Source organism: Capricornis sumatraensis, chromosome 18 (genome assembly GCF_032405125.1).
Source record: "Capricornis sumatraensis isolate serow.1 chromosome 18, serow.2, whole genome shotgun sequence".
Classification (NCBI taxonomy): domain Eukaryota; kingdom Metazoa; phylum Chordata; class Mammalia; order Artiodactyla; family Bovidae; genus Capricornis; species Capricornis sumatraensis.
The window spans coordinates 11,579,530-11,598,800 of record NC_091086.1 but is presented as its reverse complement, the minus strand read 5'-3'; the positions used below and the strand labels follow the sequence as shown (position 1 = coordinate 11,598,800).

At 54.5% G+C, this 19,271-nt stretch overlaps 1 protein-coding gene across 1 annotated transcript in view; it reads right to left on the bottom strand.

Moving 5' to 3' along the window:
- The window catches only part of ERGIC1 (endoplasmic reticulum-golgi intermediate compartment 1), a 114,247-nt gene that overhangs the window by 13,898 nt on the left and 81,078 nt on the right, over positions 1 to 19,271 (bottom strand). The window contains exons 6-8 of the mRNA XM_068990515.1: positions 10,728 to 10,832; positions 6,255 to 6,315; positions 1,626 to 1,726 (exon numbers count right to left, since the gene is read on the bottom strand). Coding sequence (XP_068846616.1) covers positions 1,626 to 1,726; positions 6,255 to 6,315; positions 10,728 to 10,832 — 267 coding nt within the window. The remainder of the gene's footprint in view (positions 1 to 1,625; positions 1,727 to 6,254; positions 6,316 to 10,727; positions 10,833 to 19,271) is intronic.

Here is a 19,271-nt window from a genome sequence, read left to right as displayed (position 1 = left end):
TGATGGGGCAGGGTGACTCTCTGGGTCATGGCCCAGAGCTGAGGGACAGAGGAAAATAATAGAACAGAGCAGCGGTAGGTACTATTTGCCAAAGCCTTTTCTGTGGGCTCAGTGGTTTTAAAAACACTGCCTCATGTGACAGTGATCTTTTGAGGTGGGGACCAACCCCATTTTACACATGAGTAAACTGAGGCTCAGGGTAGTTGTGTGATTTGTCCCAGGTCACAGCCCGAGTGAGTGGCTGAGCTGGGTTTGAGCCGGAAGTTTGCGCCACAGCCCACACGCTTTCTGCTCAGATTGCATCCGCCTTCCCCATCTGTTAGATGCTGTCAGCACGCGAGGGTTCCAGTGAGATGCCCGCCAAGAAACAGGATGCCTCCGCCCCAGAGAGTTAGACCAGCACATCAGTGCAGGTGGAGCCAGGCAGAGGGACCCCAAGCCACGCGAGAAAGAGGGGCTCCTGGCCTGGCAGACTCAGAGGCCCCCTGTTCACACTAAGTAGGTGACATGGTCGAGAGACCAGGTTCTGGAGCTGGAGAAGTTGTTTCTAATCCCCACTCATCCACTTTATAGCTCCAGGACCACCTCTCAGTGCTTCAGTGGCCAAATCTGCAAAATGGGGGCAATAACAGGCCCAACATCAGAGCTGTGGTGATGACTGAAAACGATGGTGGAGTAGAGAGCTGGGCATGATGTCCAGCCCACGGTCATTCCCCATAAATGACAGCGACCACTCTTTCCTGGGGCTTCCCTGGTGGCCCAGACATGCAGTGTGGGAGACCCAGGTTCAGTCCCTGGGTCAGGAAGATCCTCTGGAGAAGGGATGGCTACCCACTCCAGTATTCTTGCCTGGAGAATCCCAGGGACAGACAGGCCTGGTGGGTTACAGTCCATGGGCTCTCAAAGAGTCTGACAGGACTGAGTGACTAAAACTTTCACTTTCGTTCTTACTATTATTACTATTAGCGCCAAACAATATATCGCTTTAAGGGGTTTGGGTGGTTCTGGAAAAGGAAAAAAAAAAAGAGGGAGGGACCTAGTGTAAAGGGTCTTTTGGGGATACTTCAACCCATGGGCTTCAAGCACGCATGTCCCATGGCAGGGTGACCTCCGGGGAAGCTGAGGCTGTCTTGGCTTGAAACCACTGTCAGTCACCCTGTTCTGAGGGCTCTGACGAACCTTTGCTTCTCACCAAGGCCCGCCCACTTCCCCACGACATGGAGTGTTGGGGTCCTGGAACATACCAGTTAACCAACAGCCATCTGGTGTAATTCAAGAGCCTCACGATTCTGGATAAAGAGCTTGTGCCCCACGAGCCAGAGTATCTGTTGTGTGCTAACCAATCAGAGTCCCATGTCTGAAGGACCAGAGCCAGATACACGGCTGTGATGTCTGCAAACCCTAGATCTTTGGGAAAGGCTACCTGCCTGCCCTTTCTCAACCAGATCACACCCAATCTCCCAGTTGATTTCCTCCCCTTGACTCTGAGACTTGTCTCCCCTCTTCACCCAGGGCAAATGACCCCTTCAGGAAAGGCCCCTTGAAAGGAAATCAGAGGAAATCACGCCGGACCTCTGCTTTCGGCCAGCAGAGGGCGCAACCGCACGCAGCTGCCGCCCGCGTACCTTGTTGGCCACGGTGTACTGGTAGGAGTACCGCTGCTTGCCGCTCTTGTCTTCGTAAACGGTGGGCACGATTTTCAGGATGTAGTCGTGGGAGGCGAGGGCTGTGGGAAAGACTCAGCAGCATGAGGCAGGGTGAAGGGCAATGCCAGGCCAGCAGGCCTTTTCACATCATTTCAACCCTAAACCTTCTTGGAGCTGTACTGAGGTGGGGTGGGGGCAGGAGAAGGGGTCAGAGGGGACTGCACGATTTCACCAAACAACCCCTGTTCGTTTCTCCCTTTGGGCACCAGGAATTGCAAGATTCCATCTGCCAGGATCTGCACTCCTGCACTGGACATGGATACTAGATTCTAGAACAGTCCAAATGTCCACCAAAGGGCAACTGCTGAGGAGGGGGGCGCTGGGAAAGGCCATTCTCCAGGGGGTTATTGTTAAGTGAAAAGACTCCCAGGGAGGATGGCTAAGCAAAAAGATCAGGAAGATTCACTCCTCTCCATGCGTGAATACATAGAAGAATTTTCTGAGAAGATACCTAAGAAACTACGAGCAGTTTCACCCTTGGGGCAGGGGAGGCGAGATTTGATAAAAATCACTTGTCACTGTACACATTCTTGTCTGGTTTGAATACTTGTTACTTTTGAAACGAAACAGTTCAAGATTTTAAAAAAGAAAAAGCCACCAACCAGAAGAACCGCATTTACAGATTACTGATTAATTTCTTTCTCCATTTTCAATTGATGAGAGATGAGTTCTTCCTCCATCTGGCCCTGTGTCCTGTTTCATGGAGACTCTCACGCCATCCCCGCTGAATGAGCGAGGCCATGGAGGGCTAAGCCTTCCTCATCTTGGTGTCCCTAGAACCCTGCGCAGGGCCTGGTACGAACTGGACACTGGCAAATGCCTACTGAATGAGTGAATGGATGGAAAGCTGACTGGTCAGACCCATGAATGGGAGAAGAGATGAATCAGCTTCTGATAAGCATGAGGTAACCGGAATCAAACACCAGGCTGAGAGAATGCTGGCCCAGAGCCGCTAAAACCATCCGGGAAAAATGACATTCCCTTGGGCCTGCTGGGATGTGAGGAGAACCTCAGAGACCCCTCTACTGCTGCCTTCTAGAATCTCGGGTCAGGGCCCATGCAGGCGAAACAAATACAGAGATTTAGGTTTGTGGGCTCTAATCCTGGTCTCCTGGCTCAGTCAGTCCGGAGCCCTCGGGCTCATCTTCTGTAAATGGGTAGAGGACGGGGATGGTGCTCATAGCCCCTCCCTGCCAATATGACATCTTAGTAAGGAAACGGCAGTGCTTCCTGAACTGTCTGGAGACCTGACTCCTCTAAAACTCTGGGAAAAGCTCTGTGTCTCAGGCTAAGCCCATGAAGACCCCAACATCCCTCTGCTCAACCCTGCTGGCACTGAGACTGTCCAGAGCACTAGGGCCACCCAGAATTTAACAGGCAGACACCTGGGCCTCACCCCTGAAGGTTCTGTGCACTGAGGCTGGGGTGGGGCTCAGGCTTTGCATTTTAAACCAGGAGCCCCAGCACCACATCTGAAACACCATGCTCCAAATCCCCATCGCCCCTGAAAAACATCTGAAGGGATGAGAATAAAAATGCCCTATGAAAATCACAGCTGTAATAGTTCTGTTCAGCCTGTACAAAACACAGATGATCGTAAAGAAAAAAAAAAAAAATCACCGACAAAGCCAGCCTGCCCAGAAAATCATACATTCGTACTCTCACGTACAAACTGCCAGACTTCTATTTACACATGTATTTATGTTTCCCTAAACATAAATACAAAATCAGATCATACAGAACCTTCTTCTGAGAACTGAACACCGCTGACATTGTGACAAGTCTAGGACACAGCATAAAACCGCCTTGGTTTTATCCATCGCCATATCCCCTCGAGCAACACCTGCCACGTAGAAGGAGCTCAAGGACCTCTTGCTGCCCGAACACCAGTAGGTTCTGACACATCACCGTCACGGCTGCACGCGTCTCCCAGGGAAGACCACGTACGATGTGCTCGACCAGGCCCCTGGGGCCAGGCACCAACGTTGTGGCTCATTTTCACTCTTATAAACAATGATCTAACAACCATTATTTTCCTAAAGCCTTGCATACTCTCGTTTCCTTAGCTTACTCTCCTATGAGTAGAACTGATGACCAATGGCAGTGACCAGTTTTAAGGTCTTTGGTGTAATTTGCCAAATGTCCACTGGAGACCCTGCACCTGATCCCACCCGCATGGGCTCCTGGTCAGAGGACCCCTCCTCGGGACTGCCAGCTCCAACCTGATCCAGGCACACCCCATGCCCTGTTGGCCTCCTCCCTCCCCCTAAACATCTTTGTAAAAACCCAGCCATAAATCACAGGGAAGCACGGGGGAACCTCCAGGAACCCGCCCGTCCCCCAGCTTCAGCCACGAACAGCACATGTCCAGTTCCGCGTCATCTCTATCCCACTGCTCCTCTCCCCACATTTCATTTGGAAGCAAACCCCAGACCTCACACCAGTTCCTCCACATATACTTTCATGATGTCACTCTAAAAGACAGAGACACTTTCAAAGAAAGCCACCACAATGCCATCATCATCACAGCTGGATCAACAGAGTCCCTCTCCAGCATCTTCCACACAGTGGTCTGCGCTCGGGACAGAGAGCCGAGTGCTGCCAGGCGTGGTGGCTCCTGTACACAGGTGGTCAGAGAGGCTCTCTCTGAGGCGGTGGCATTCGAGCTGAGACCTGAACGATAACAAGCAGCCCCCACGGCAATGTGGGAGCAGAGTAACACCTGGTGGGTGGCTGGGGACCGGGCTTGGGAAATGAGGAAACGAGAGCCTGATGGACCCCAGGGGTCCTGCCCCTGCTTTCATCAGCAGCCCAGGAGGAGGAGCGGCTTCCTGCCCACACCCTCCATGGGCTCGCATACCTTTCCTAGCCTGATCTTCCTTCAAAATCGGGTGGCTGAGGGGTCCAGGCTAACTGCAAGTGGGGGCAGACAGGCCCTTTGGGGGCTGCCTCCATGCAGAACCACAATGACAACCCCACCATATGAAGAATCATCCCTCTCCATTATAACCAGACATCTGCATGAAACCCAGAAATACCAGTACAGGTATATACTGACACACTGCTGGAGGTGGCACAAGTGGGCATGGACCCAGTCGGGAAGCAATGCGAATCCCGTAAAGCAAATCCCGTAAATATCAGGGGCATTACTGTGGTAGAAACAATAGACGTTTTCCATGAAAAGACAGTCCAAGATAGACCACCATGGAGCTGCTAGATGGCCAACCGTGTCCCTGACCAGTGGGAAAACTACACTAACTGTGGTCACAGTACAATGCCAGGTGCAAACACCAGAAAGTAAACCGTGATCCATGCTGGGAAAAAATGACTTCTGCTCATGGACAAGGAGGCCCAGTGTCATGAGAAATGAGAAGCTTGATTTGTTGGGCGGGTCATGGAGGGAAGTTCTCTTTTGCTTGGATTCTCCCAGTTCCATGCTTGGTTTGGCAGCGGGTACAGGCACACCTCATTTTATTGCTCTGCTTTATTGTGCTTCAAAAATAGTGCTTTTTTTTTTTTTAAACAAATCTGAAGGTTTGTGGCAACCCTGTGTTATCAGGTGGTACACTTGTTGGCAATATTTTTAAACTAAGGTATTTACATTATTTTTGAAGACACGATGCTACTGCACGCTTAACAGACTGCAGTGTATGGTAAATGTAACTTTCCTTTTTTTTTTTTAATATAACTTTTCTATGCACTGTTAAACCAAAAAATTCATGTGGCCTGCTCTATTGCAATCTTCAGTTCACTGGGTTAACTGGGAACCAAACTTACAGTATCTCTGAGGTCTGCCTGTAAATGTACCTCAAGAAATGATTAAAGACATACGGGTGAAAAGGTGCGCTCAGGGGAGGAGATGAGAACAGTCCCGGTAACGTGTCTCGCAGGACCTAGTGGGTAGACCCACATAAGCAGATGGGCCTCCCAGGCCCCTTCTGGGCAAGGCCCCATGGGTGTGCACACACGTGTGTAGGGGTGTGTGTGTGTGCTCATCTGTTGGTGTGCAAAGACGTGGCACACTCTTTAATCTGCGCCAAGGTGCCAGGGAGCCTGGGAGGGAGGGGGCTCCGGGAGGGGCTGGAGCGGGAGGAGGGGTGGGGTGGGCGGCTGCCCAGGAGGCCAGGCTGAGGGCCCCAAAGCCGCATTCTCACTGTGCCGCCTGGAGCCAGGAGGAACTCTGGCTGTGCCAGCACTCCCTGGGGGATCTCGGGCGATTATCTCAACCAACAACAATTATGTGACAACAATATATTATGAAATGGCAACAATAACAATGGTGGCCAGGTGTTCACAGAGTGCTGATGGTGTGTCTCGGCTGCCAAGTCCTCCCCTGCCCTCCCCCATCAGCCCCGACAAGTCACTCTCCTCCCTTCTCAGTAAGATGGGGTAATTCCGCGTCCTCACAGGCCAACCGGGGGAATGAAGCGTGAGCCGCGTGGCTCACACCAAGGGCTTGGCCAACGTTCCCTCTATCCTGCTTCCTTCCCCGCTGCCCTGGGGAGCTCGGGCGGAAAGCTGTTCCTGAGGCGGGGGCGCGGTACATACGGTTGGAGGTGAGTCTGTCTGCTCCCCCGAGAGCGTTGAAAGCGCCGTGGACGTTGTGGACCTGCGGAGAAGCACAGTGAGGACTGACCCCAAGATGCCGCCACCTCTAGGCTCGGGCCTGGGGAGGGGGAGCGGCCAGATGCCAGCTGGTCTAGAGACCTTGCCCGTGTGTAAAATGGGCACCCAGCACGGTCGGTCTCGGAAAGTCCTGGGGCACGAGGCACAGAGGAGGCATGAGCTTGCTTCCGAGCCCTTGCTGCAAGACACTCAGTCCTGGGTCCTGAGGGTCGTCTCATTTAATGCCTTTAAGGATGGACCACGGGCTCATTATAGGAGCAAACCAAGGGTTGGAGAAGCACTGAACTCTGTCCAGTGTCCTGCAGCTGAGAAGTGGCTGAGTCCAGCTCAGGGTCAAGCCAAGGCTCAAGCATGGAGGCAGACGGGAAACTCAGGCAAGGGCAGAGGCAGGTCCCAGCACACTCCTCCGGAGACCCCACCTCCCTCTGAGAGCGGGCCCAGGGCTGTGGGCTCCCACCCTGTCTGCGGTGGGAAACACACAGGAGTTGTGAAGACACGCCTCCTCTTGGCGGCTGGCCTGGCTGTGTCCCCCCAGCCAGGGGCTGAAGGGCACCTCCTACTCTCCTCTGAGGCCAATGGGAAACCAGGTCAGCCTCCAGGAAAACTGAAAGCAGGACAAAGCCTGCCCAGTACATGGAATCTGTCCTCATGGGCATTCTTAACAGGGGTGGGTGGGGTAGGCCTCCTGGAGGGCTTCCTGGGGGAAGTCACAGCAGGATTTGTAGGAAAGTGGGAAGTTAACCAGGCAGGCGGCGCACACAAACACGTAAGCCTGGAGACTGAGAACCAGAGCTTGCTTGCCCTAGAGAGGAATGGGATGAGGGGTGGGGAGGGAAGAGGTCGTAGAGGGCGGAGGGGACAAGCTCCTACGGAAGGGCCACTCAGGGACAGTGGGTGACCCGCCCCCTGATCCCAGCCTCAGGCCACTGATGTCTATCAAGCACTGGACAGAGCTGCACACTCTCAACAAGGCCAAGGGAAAGCGTGTCCCTTGTGCCTGGAGACCAACTAATGACATGGGCTCTAACCCCAGGACAGTGGCTGTGGAGGCCAGAGTGCCAGAATGTTCCCTCACACCGTCGCGTGTCACGGTTGTATCTGACATTCATTTGTATGATTATTTGATTAATTTCTGTCCTCCTCTCTAGACTATTCAACACTCCATACACGCAGGGACTAGGCTCATCCTCACCAATGTGTGGAACACCCAGCACATAGTAGGGGCTCAATAAATATTTGTTGAATGGATGATGGATGATGAATGGGTAGATAAATCCTCAGCTAAGTATTTTACATTAAAAAAAAATCCTATTTCCACCATAAGAAGCAAGTAGAAGGCTATTACCGCCCTTGTGTCCTGCAGCAGCAGACGGCAATGCAAGACCGCCCCTGCCCCTCCCCGTCCCTCCTCTCTCTCCTCCTGTCCCCTGGGCTTGGCTGCAGCCCTTTCCTTATCTCCCCACCTGAAGCCTCGCCTCACCTTCCACAAGGCAGGTGGGTGCTCTTCCTATGACAGCCACCTGCCCACGTCACACCCCACCTTCCTAAACCTAATGTGGGTCTCTCACTCTACCTAAAACCCAGCTCCCTGCTCCCCGCTCCAGGTGACACTTTTGAGCCCTCTGCGCTGACGCTGATAAGCCTCCGGCATCTCATGCACAGAACACCGTTCTGATGTCATGGACACTTGCTGGCCCACTTTTTTTTTTCTGAAACTGATCTTGAGGGTCTTTTATATGAAAATGACTGATTGGATGTGCCATAGGGTGCTCTAGGAGAGGGGTGACATGCAAGATGCCCCGTGCCCATGAGACTTCCCTGTTCTGAGCTTGGCCAAATCCTTCTCACCCTTCAGTGCTTGGCTTAGATGTCATCTCGGATGTCACCTCCTCAGGGAAGCCCACCCTGACTTTCCAAGCTGGGGAGTACCCTGCCTTCATCTCCATGTCACTGCCCAGAATCCTATGCCCCTCTTATCTCTTGTAATGGCATTTATTTACACTTAGGCTCTTCTTCATTTGAGGGCAAGAATCCACTGCTGTTACCCCAGGGCCTCAGGCAAATCTTGGAGCAGAGAGGAGATTTTGAGGGGGTCTGATGAATCCATAACTCTCTGAGGCATAGTCAAGGAAGGCCTGGGGCCAGACATACCTAGTTTTCAAGCTGTGTGCCCCTGGGCAGGTTACTGAACCCCTCTGACCCTGTTTCCTCCTCAGGAAAAATAAATGCCACTCGGCATCCTTGAGGGGTTTTTGTGATGGTTCAACCAGCCTTCATCTGAACACTGGTCCCCAGTGAGAAAGCACAGGGTGCAGTGCAGGCTGAGGGGCCAATAGCGCCCACGAGGGAGTGTGGTCTGTTGCCAAGATGGGGTTTGGACTCGGGGCGCCTCCAGGGAGCTGCGTGACCCTGGGCCATGACCCCGGCCTCGGTATCCCCGTGCGTACACCAAGGCTCACAGTGCCCACCTCCTCCACCGTGCGAAGAATCTGCTGACCTGGTGGGTCGCACAGGCAGCTGGGATGCTGCCCAGCGCCCACAGATGAAGGGCCCCAGGCCCTCCACCTGCCTGCGGTTGTCAGCTCCTGTCCTGCTGGACGGTGAGCACCCCACGTCTGTCTCCCCCACGGCCGTGGGAGTCCCTGCACACTGGCGGCATCTCACCCTGAAGGGCCTGGTGCAGAGTGAGGCCACAGCTCATTTCACTCTGAGCCAGGCAGTGGTTCAAGAGCTTCACCTGCATGAATTTATCTTCATTACAATTCTATGAGGAAGGTACCATTACTGTTCCCATTTTACAGATGAGATCACTGAGGCTTAGCAAGAATAAATAATTTGTCCATGGTCACACAATTTGTAAGCGGTGAAGCCAGGATCCGAACCCTGAAAGGCAGGCGGGGGAACCAGTGCAGAGCAGTCCCTTGAACAGAAAGATGGGAGGCTGTGGGTGTGAAGCCTGTGTGAATTCGCCTTCAGGCAGGGTCCACAGTCCTAGGACAGGCTGTGCTTCCCAGAGTGTGTGGACAGCGAGTCTGGCCCAGAGAGACCTTGCCCGCACTGTTCCAAAGCCTCACCTCCAAGAGGAAAACCTCTGGGGCTTCCAAAGAGCCCGGGAAGGTGGTGCTTGATACATGGCGGGGCAAAAATGTCAGGAAAGAAGCGGGAGCAACGTGGAGGGAGAAGGAGTGAGACAGGGCGCACGGGAGGCGGCCCGTGGTGTGGGCCCTGGGCAGAGCTGGCTTCACAGCTGGGCTCTGCACCAGGCTGTGCCCTCTCTGGGACAACACCTAGTATCTCTGGGGCTGCTGAGAGGGTAAAAGAGGATCATGCTTGTGAAGGAAGGCGCTCAGCAGACACAGGGTTCAGGAAGCCTCAGCCTGTGTGGCACGAATGTGTGAGGCACGCAGTGGGGGCTGCCTATAAGAACGCTTGTACACCCGTGTGTGTGTTGTGTAAGCCATGAGTGTGTGCTGTGTGTTCAGTGTGTGCGCTCAGGGTGCACGTACGAGCACATGTGTGTCGGGGCCCACCTTTCAGTGTGTGTCTGATGAGTATGTTTGTTCATGTGAGTAGACGTGTGTACACATGGGCAGTAATGGTGTGCATGCGTGCGCTCAAGTGCCAACCTGGGCCCCGTGCACACATCACCGTGCCTGGAGGGCACCAATGCAGCAACCTCACCCACAAAACGGGATTCTCATCAAGCCAGACTTGGGGGCGGGAGCTGGGGTAGCTAGATCAGCACCGCGGCTGGAGCAGTTACGTCCGCTTCTGAGCCTCAACGCCCCCTTGTCCCGCAGGGCAGAGCAGTCCTCCCCATCAGCACTGCAGTGCCAGGGGCTGAGAGCCGGCAGCATAGCTCCCTTCTCGTGGCCGGCAGAGATCAGGCGGTCAGCATCTGCCATCCCGGGGAGGAAACTGTCAGGCCGGGCCGGCCGGATGTGGCCTTTCCCATCAAAATCACAAGGACTCTCAGGACACTTCCTTCATGCCTCCTGAACGGACGTGGGCACCGACACCACGGCGGACAGGGCCCCGGACTCCAGGCCGATACCCACTGGGGGTCTCCGGACAAGTGGCTCCTCCGGGCCCGGTTCCCACTGTCAGATGTGGTGCCCCCTTCTCCCTCCCGAGGCCAGCCTGGCGCAGAGAGAGGGCCAGCACTGAGGACTTGCTCGTGAAAGTCAGTCCCCTCCCCAGGCCCCAGTCTCAAGCTGAGGCTCTGAGAGCAGTGTTGGAGACAGGGCAGCCACGCTCGGAAGGAAGGCGGGGGTGCGTTTGGTGGAGCAGAGGCCCGAAGGGCGTGACCCCTCTGGAGGGCCTCTCTCGGTGCCCGAGCAGGACGGAAGAGGCGCTGATGCCCACCTGCACCCACACCAGCTGTGGCCCGCTCACCTGCAGCGTGTCCCCAAAGGAGAGCTTGTGGATGACATGGGTCATGTCCGGGTTCTGCGGCTGGGCTGTGGCGCTGTGTGTGGACACGTGGAAGTTGCCCGGGACCTGGGGGAGAGATGGAGAGCTCAGGGGCTGGGTTGGCAGCCCCAGCGGGCAGGGTGCAGGGCCTCACCTGGGCTGAATCTGGATTTGCATACCAGCTTGGCCATTTCCCAGCTGTGGGACACAGCTCTCTCTTAGCCTCAGACTCCTTGTCTGTGGAAAGGGGGTGTTAACAGTACCCACTGGCGGGGGCTGCCAGGCTGTGGGTGGAGGAGGCATGTGAAGGGGCCAGCTGGGCGCCCGGTGAAGGACCGAGGCTCCGAGAGGCAGCCGCCCATCATCAATCCCGGGCTGTTCCCCACATGGGATGTAGGCACGCAGACTCAGGAAGCGTCCTTACACCCCAAATACCATCACTAGCCCGGCTATCGCATCACCACAGACTGGGGCCCATGAAGTCGAGACCGCAGGGCCCCCCTTTCCCCTCTGGTGCTGAGGCCCTGCAGAGCGCAGCCTGTGAGCGGTACTGAGCCTCCTGGGGCCTCCCTCCCCACCGCTGCTCAGACCACTGCCCTCGCTGTCGTCCTGGCCCTGTCTTCCTCTCACACAGACGTCCCACCCATCAGGAAATGCTGCCAGCTCCACCCCCGAGATGCCCAGCATCTGACCCCTCCAGCCTCCACCGCCTTCCTGGATTGGATGCGGCGGCAGCGTCCCTGCTGGGTTCCCAGCTGCCACCCTTCACTCTCCCAGGCCCTTCCCCAACGGTGGCCAATGGGGACCTTTGGAACCTGGATTTGGTCCCGGCACGCCTCTGCTCAGGACCCTCCAAGGCATCTGTTCTCGAGGTGAAGCCACACCCTCGCGTCCTGCTCTGCTTCCTCCATCTGGTCACGCCGGCCTCCCTGCTGCCCCGGGAACAGTGGCAGTATGGTACCATCTTGGGCCTTTGTGCTGCGCCCCCTTCTGGAACCCTCTTCACATGGCTTGCCCTCTGGCCTCTGCTCCAGGACCCCCCACCCATCCCCCAAGGCCCTGAAGTGCTGAAACACTCAGCATCACGTGCCACCTTGCCCTCAACTTGTCCTCCTCTGTGTCCCCCGACAAGAACAGAAACCCTCCACTGGTGGGCTCTGTGCCTGACTTGATGCTATATTCCCTAGACCTGACCCAGAGCAGGTGCTTAATAAATATGTACTGAATGAATGAAAGAATGAATAAATGACGTTAATCCTTAAAATAGCACTTTTGGCTTTGGCACCCAGTAACTCCTGAATATTCACTGGAAGGACTGATGCTGAAGCTGAAGCTCCAATACTTTGGCCACCTGATGTAATGAACCAACTCACTGGAAAAAATCCTGATGCAGGGAGACCCTGAGGGCAGGAGAAGGGGGCGACAGAGGATGAAATGGTTGGATGGTATCGCCGACTCAATGGACATGAGTTTGAGCAAACTCCGGAAGATGGTGAAGGACAGGGAAGCCTGGCATGCTGCAGTCCCTGGAGTTGCAAAGAGTCGGACATGGCTGAGTGACTGAACAACAACTTCTGTTTTAAAGGAAAGGAAACCGAGGCTCAGAGCAGTGAAGAAACTTGCTGTTGTCACATGTCAAAACTGGGGCGACTGACCTCAGCAGACCTGGGCTGATGCCATGTGGAGGCAGCCCTTCAGGAGGTGCCAGTCCTTCGGGAGGTGCCAGGCTCAGGGAGATGACCCAGATGAGAGCCTGGCCCTGGATGAGCCCTTGGCCTGCTGTGACACAGACTCGGGACAGAAAATGTGGCTGCCTGACCACACTGGTCCAGAGGGAAGCAAAGACTGTGGGAGCGATGATGGAGGGCCCCCAGCTCATCTGGGGGTGTTCTCAGGGAAAAGAAGACCCAGTGCTAAGCTCTGAAGCTGAGTCAGGAACAAGGGGGAAGGGCATCTGGGCAGAGAGGCCGGCGTGAACAGGTATGGAGGTCAGAAGCTGCCGGGTCGGAGGCACGTGTGAGGAACAAGAAGAGCTGGGTATGAATGAACCCCCAGAGACCTGAGGCAGCGGCTGCGGCAGAAGACAAAGAGCCATGGGGGGCACTGCTTGGCAAAGGCCCTGAACGCCACCCTGAAAACTCAGGCTTTATTTCATTCCAGCTCAACAAAACCTGAAAAAGCTGCACTGGAGGAAGGAATATGGCCTGTGGCTTAGCATCCACCAGCCCACCAGTCCATCAAAGTCCGCTTATTTGATAAGCACACCTGTCTCCAGCATAAAGCTGTGGGCTTCCTGCAGCAATATTCCTGTCTTCACTGGGACTTGAGCTTTGGACTGACGGGAGAGGTACCAGGTCACCAGAGCATGGCCTGGCCTCAGTGAGTCTCAGTCAAGTGTGCCCTGGGCTGCTCGGAGGAGGGGGCAACCTGCTGGGCCTGGCTGGGGGGGAACAGGAACAACAACTTGGCAAGATCTCCCTGGTGGGACAGCGCTGCCCATTTCAGGGGCCCGATGGTAGGGCAGCAGCCAAGGGCCACACACAGGTTCTGGTCTGGCCTCCCTTACTAGCTGGAGGCCCCTGGGCAAGCTCAGTACCCACTACCCTGTGCCTTGGTTTCCCCATCAGAAAAATGGGAATAATGACCACAAAGGGTTGTGGGAGGGTTAAATGAGATGAGGAATACACAACTGATGGCAGGTGTTACTGGGCTGGCTTCATGGCACGAACACATTCGAGCCGAGAGAAAACAACCCTTCTGGAAGAGGGAAAAAGTGTATATGGGCAGGGTGGAAATCCTACTGCATTCTGAAAGTAATTTAACCTTCATTGCTAGTTAAATAAATAATATCTAGATGTGAAAGTCGCTCAGTCGTGTCCGACTCTCTGCGACTCTATCCACGGTAGCCTGCCATGCTCCTCTGTTCATGGAATTCTCCAGGCAAGAATACTGGAGTGGGCAGGCATTTCCTTCCCCAGGGGAGCTCCCCAACCCAGGGATCTAACCTGGGTCTCCTGCATTGCAGGTGGATTCTTGACTGAGCCACCAGGAAATATATTTTTCACTATGAACAATGCCACGTGATAAAATTAGAACTAAAGTCCCATTGCCTGCTGCCCCCAGAAGTAAGAAGCTAACAGCATCCGGTGTGCGTCCTTCTGAGTTTTTCTAGGCAGTGACATGGGGCCCCCTGTGGACAAGGCCGTGAGCAGGGTTCGGAACCGGGCTTGGAGCCTGGGCCTCATGCGGCCAGAGTCAAGTGAGTCAAGGAGGCTGGCTCTGCACATCTGCCACCCGCCGCTGCCCCGCAGGGCTGTGACTCAGTGTCCCACTCCCCCTCGGCACAGAATCCATCACAGGTGGCTGACTCATGCCAGCACACGCTGGGCTGAAGAAAGCAGAGACGACGCTTTTAGAGCTGTGACTTAGGAACCGACGTCAGTGTCTCTGATGGGCGTTCAAAAACATATAGATGGAGCTGGGTTGGTCCATCCTGTCCTCCTCCTGGGGGGCTGGGTGATTAAGCAAGGAGTCTGCGCGGCTGGGGGCTGCTTGAAACAGGCGCACACTGGGATCTGGCTGACCTCCTGATGAGTGGATAAGGGGGCCACGGGGCACGTGTGAACCTGCTGCTGGGAGATGGGGGGGTGGGGGGCTGTGGACCTCACCGTCATCACAGCTGCCTTTCCTATCAAAGCACCCCTCGACGGGGCGCTCCAGGGAGGCACAAGCCCTTAACCCTGCACAGGAGGCTGGCCTGAGCTGTGACCGAGATGCTGGCCTGAAGCCACAGCGAGCAGGGGTGCGGGGACAGAGCAGGGAGCCTGCTGCCAGGTGGCCTGGCTCGAGATCCTGGCTCCTGGCCCTTCAGCAGGTCACGTAATACCCTGCGCCTGTTTCCTACACACTGTTGCAAGGACTGAATAAGCTAACAGTGGGGTAGGGCCAGGTGAGAACCCAATAAGCGGCCGCCAAGAGGTGAGGGCTGGTGTGACCCTGTTCTAGAATCCCAGCCCTCCTTGACCAGAGAAAACCCGCTTCTTGGACGTCATCCCTGCACACTTCGTGAGCACACTTGCACTGGAGTGCTGGCAGGTACCAGCTGATGAGATCACGGATACCCCACTGACAGGAGATAAGGCCAGCTGGGGAAGGGCAGCAAGACTTGTCCTGTCCCCACTGAGACACGCACTTCACAGACTAATTTGTTCACGTCTCACAAGCTGTGAGGGCAGTATCACTATCCCATCTTACAGACGAGGAAACTGAGGCTCCGAGAGGCTAAAATTGCTTAGGCTTTTAACCAGTGAATGTCCTTGCTAGGATTCTCAACCACAGGTCTGTCTGACCCCAAAGAGCAAGTTCTCATTCAGCCAGAGCCAGCAGGACACCCATCAGAGCCTGCTGAGGGGAGCCGCCTGTAGCCTTGGCACGGCTGCCACGCCGGGTAGGGTGTGGCCCCGGGCTGTTTCCCAGGTGGTCCTCCTGTCTCTCCCGGGCGCCTCCTGCTCACCATCTGGGGTGTCCATATCTGCTTAACCCACGTGATCACACCTCTCGCCAGGAAGACCTCCACAAGAGGGAGGTGCGTGTGTATGGTTCGTTCATCTTCAACCATCTTTCCACCCCACAGATAGGCCTTCTCCGTCTCAGTGGGTCTCCTCCACCATAACACTCACTTATTCTCTCCCCAGCCGCTTCATGAAATTACACACTGGCTTGAGGGTTTACCTGTCACCCCGTAACAGACCGTAAGTGCCACCAAGAGCAGGGGCCTCGGTCGCTTCTCTCGGCACCGCACCCCAGTGCCGAACGTGGGGCCAGGCACACAGCAGGCACTCTCGAGAGCAGGGTGCATGAACAAATGAGCGGGGGGAAGGGGAGGCAATGGTCCAAAGAAGTCAGAACGTGAAGAGGACTGGAGCAACATACAGACCATGAGGGTGGAGGAAGGAGAGGGAGGGTGCCCCGAGGGACCCGTGTCAAGACCTGTGAGGGAGCAGCAGCTCTGCGGGCAGAGAGGCGGGCAGAGAGAGGGCACTGGAGGTGGACTGAGAGCCTGGCCCACCACTCACGCACCCACCTCCCTGGCTGTCCGCGCACTGGCCTTCCCTCATCTCCGAGGCCCATCCTCCACTGCGGCCAGCATCCCGAGAACTCTGCTGTGCAGTGGACCTGTTCTCTGTCACACGGGGGGCTTTCCCTGCCGCACGTGGGTCAGTGGTCCACCCCGTCCTTGGAGCACCAGCCTTCCTCTTTGATTATGTTCCGTTCCAGACTCCAGGGCCCACTCAGCCCTGGTTTCCTCCTACCTATCTGGCTGCTCCTTCTGCCTTTCCTGCCCACTTCTAAACGCTGGTGGGCACCAGAAGTCAGCCCTCAGACTGCGTCCTTATCAAGATTTAGGTTCTTATATTTTTGGTACCATGGACCCTTTTTCAGTCTGCCAACACCTTCATTTTAATTGCTTCAAGTGTTTCAAATGCATCAAACATATAGAATCACAGAGTAGAGAAATAATATTTTAAACAGCAACAAAACAGATCAAACATTTGCGCATGCCTCTTTATTAATGCAGCAAATAACAAGACCCGGTCGCAGGCCAACTAATGACTGTAATTTCAAAACTGCGATGAGTGTCAACAGCATCTCAAAATGATCTGTGACAATTTTAAAGCGACATATACATTATAATTTCTATTGGTGACAAGGTCACAGGTGCTGCTAATGCTACTGTGGCTTACTGCCTACATTCAGCGTAGGAGAGAGTGCCGAATCGGAGCTTAGCACTTATGAAACTAAACGTGTCATTTTTTTTCCTCCCATCCAGGTTCACAGACTCCTTGAATTTGATCTGCATTCCTGGGGCATCTGTGGAGCCCAGGTTTAGAACACTCCACACCTCTCCCTAGGTAATCTAGCTTAGACCAACGATTCTCAAACATGAGTGGCATCAGGACTCCCTGGAGGGCTTGTTACAACACAGATTCCGTAGGTCTGACGTGGGGCCTGAGAATCTGCATTCCTGACAGGTTCCGGGTGAGGCTACTGCTCTTGTTGGGGGGCCCACTTTATTTATTTATTGACATACAGTTGATTAACAATGTTGTATTAATTTCTGCTGCATCGCAAAGTGACTCAGTTATCCATATACACATTCTTTTTCATATCCTCTTCCATTATGCTTTAATCACAGGATATTGGATATAGTTCTGTGCTATCCAGTAGGGCCTTGCTGTTTATCCATTCGATCTGTTATAGTTTTCACTGCTAACCCTAAACTCCCAGCCCACCCCTCCCCCTCGGCAAGCACAAGTCTGTTTTATGTCTGTGAGTCTGCTTCCGTTTTGTAGGTAAGTTTGGGTCATATTTTAGATTCTGCATATAAGCGAGATCATACAGGGTCTGTCTTTCTCTTTCTGACCTACCTCACTTGGTATGATAACCATCTGGGTCCTTCCATGCTGTTGGAACTTGGGGACCCCACTTTGAGGGGCGCTGACACAGACCTACGACAGCCATCACCTGTTTACAGATGACTCCCACATTTATATCTCCAGCCCAGAGCTCTCTAACGAGCTCCAGAAGCACCCCCTCAACTTCCAATTTAACATCTCCAGTGAGAATCCTAAAGGACATGTGTCCAGAATTGACGGACTGAGTCCCAGCCCCCACTCCCACAGAGTCCATGCTTTTCCATGCTTCCATATATAGAAAACGGGATCACCCGGCTGTCGAGAAAAAAGCCCAGGAGGTTTCTTCGATTCCACTCTTGCCCTTGCCACCCACAACCAATTGATGAGTAAGTCTTGTTGACGCCACCTCCCTGGTCTGGACCCTTCTCTCCAATACCACTGCCACAAGCATCGCCTGTGACCTCTGCTCTTGGCCCCCTCCAGTCTACCTCCGTGTAGTGCCCAAGTGCTCTTTCTAAAGATCCGCTGTCCAGAAGAACATTCCCTGATGATGGAAATGTTTCCTATCTGCACTAATATGGTAGTCACTAGCCACGTGTAGCTTGCAATGTGGCAAGTGAGACTAGGGGACTGAATTTTACTCAATTAAAAAAAAGTTAAATGGAGCTGTAGGCTACTGTACTGGATAGTGCAATTCTAAAGCATAAATCAACTGCACTGCTTTCCTACTTAAAACCTTCAAATGGGCCCTATCACACACACCATAAATCCAAGTCACAGGGCACAGCCAAGACCCTGTGTGGTAGCTGATCAATGAAGGGACCCCTGAGCCACACCTCCCAGCACCCACACCCTTGAGTATTTCTCTCAGTCCCTCCGTATTTCCACTGCAGAACCTGGGCAGGCAGCTAACTCCCATTAACCCACAAAATGTTGCAGAAGTGATAGTCTCTGCTTTAGTATTTAAGGAAACCTGAGCCGTGATGGAAGAAATCCACATGGAGAGACCACATGGAGAGAGAGACAGGTCCAATCATCCCCAGCATCTGAGCTGAGCCTCCCAGTCATCCAGCCGGGACTGCAGGAAGGAGGGCACGCCAAGGGGGGCACGCCAAGGGGGCACACCAAGGTGGACACATGAAGGAGGGCACACGAAGGGGGCACACTAGGGTGCATACTAGGTGGGTACACTAAGGGGGGCACAAGAAGGGGGGCATGCTAAGGGGGGCACGCCAAGGGGGGCACACTAGGGGACACACAAACGGGGGCACACTAAGGAAGGCACACCAAGGGGGGCACACTAGGGGGGGCATGCTAAGGGGAGCACACCAAGGGGGGCACACCAAGGGGAGCATGCTAAGGGGGGCATGCCAAGGTGGGCACACTAGGGGGGCATGCTAAGGGGGCATGCCAAGAGGGGCACACTAGGGGGGCATGCTAAGGGGGGCATGCCAAGGGGGCATGCCAAGGGGGGCACGCTAAGGGGGGCACACCAAGGGGGGCTTTAGCTCCAGGTTGTTGTTTCCAATGAGACTCAGGCTCAGTGTGACTTTTAAAAGCCAGAAATCTGAACAACCATCGACAACAGGGTGCTAGAACCCACCCAAAATATGTACCCCGTGTCCAAAGACAAAGAAGCAGGTGCAACAAGATGGGAGGAGAGGTGCAATCACAATAAAATCAAACGGGTAGGCGACTCAGAATCTGGAGAACAATAATACCAAAGAAGTTCTTGCACTGTTGTCAAGGTTCTGAGCCTCATGTCAGACTTCCCAATCTGGGAATCTGCAAAGGGACTGGGAATCCCCAGGGAGTTTGACTCTGAAGGCTAGTGGATTTTGATTACAGGATTTCCACAGGACTGGGGGAAAACAGAGACTCCAGTCTTAGAGAGCAAACAAAATCTTCTGTGTGCCAAGACCCAGGGTAAAGGAGCAGTGACCTCACAGGAGACTGAACCAGACCTACCCCCTAATTTTGGAGGGGCTCCTGTGGAGACGTGCCTTGGCAATGGCTTGCCGAGGGGACAAGGGCACAGGCAGCAGCGGTCCTGGAAGGGGTCGCTTGGCCTAGATCCTCTTCGGGGTCACCATTAACCCTACCATAGAGC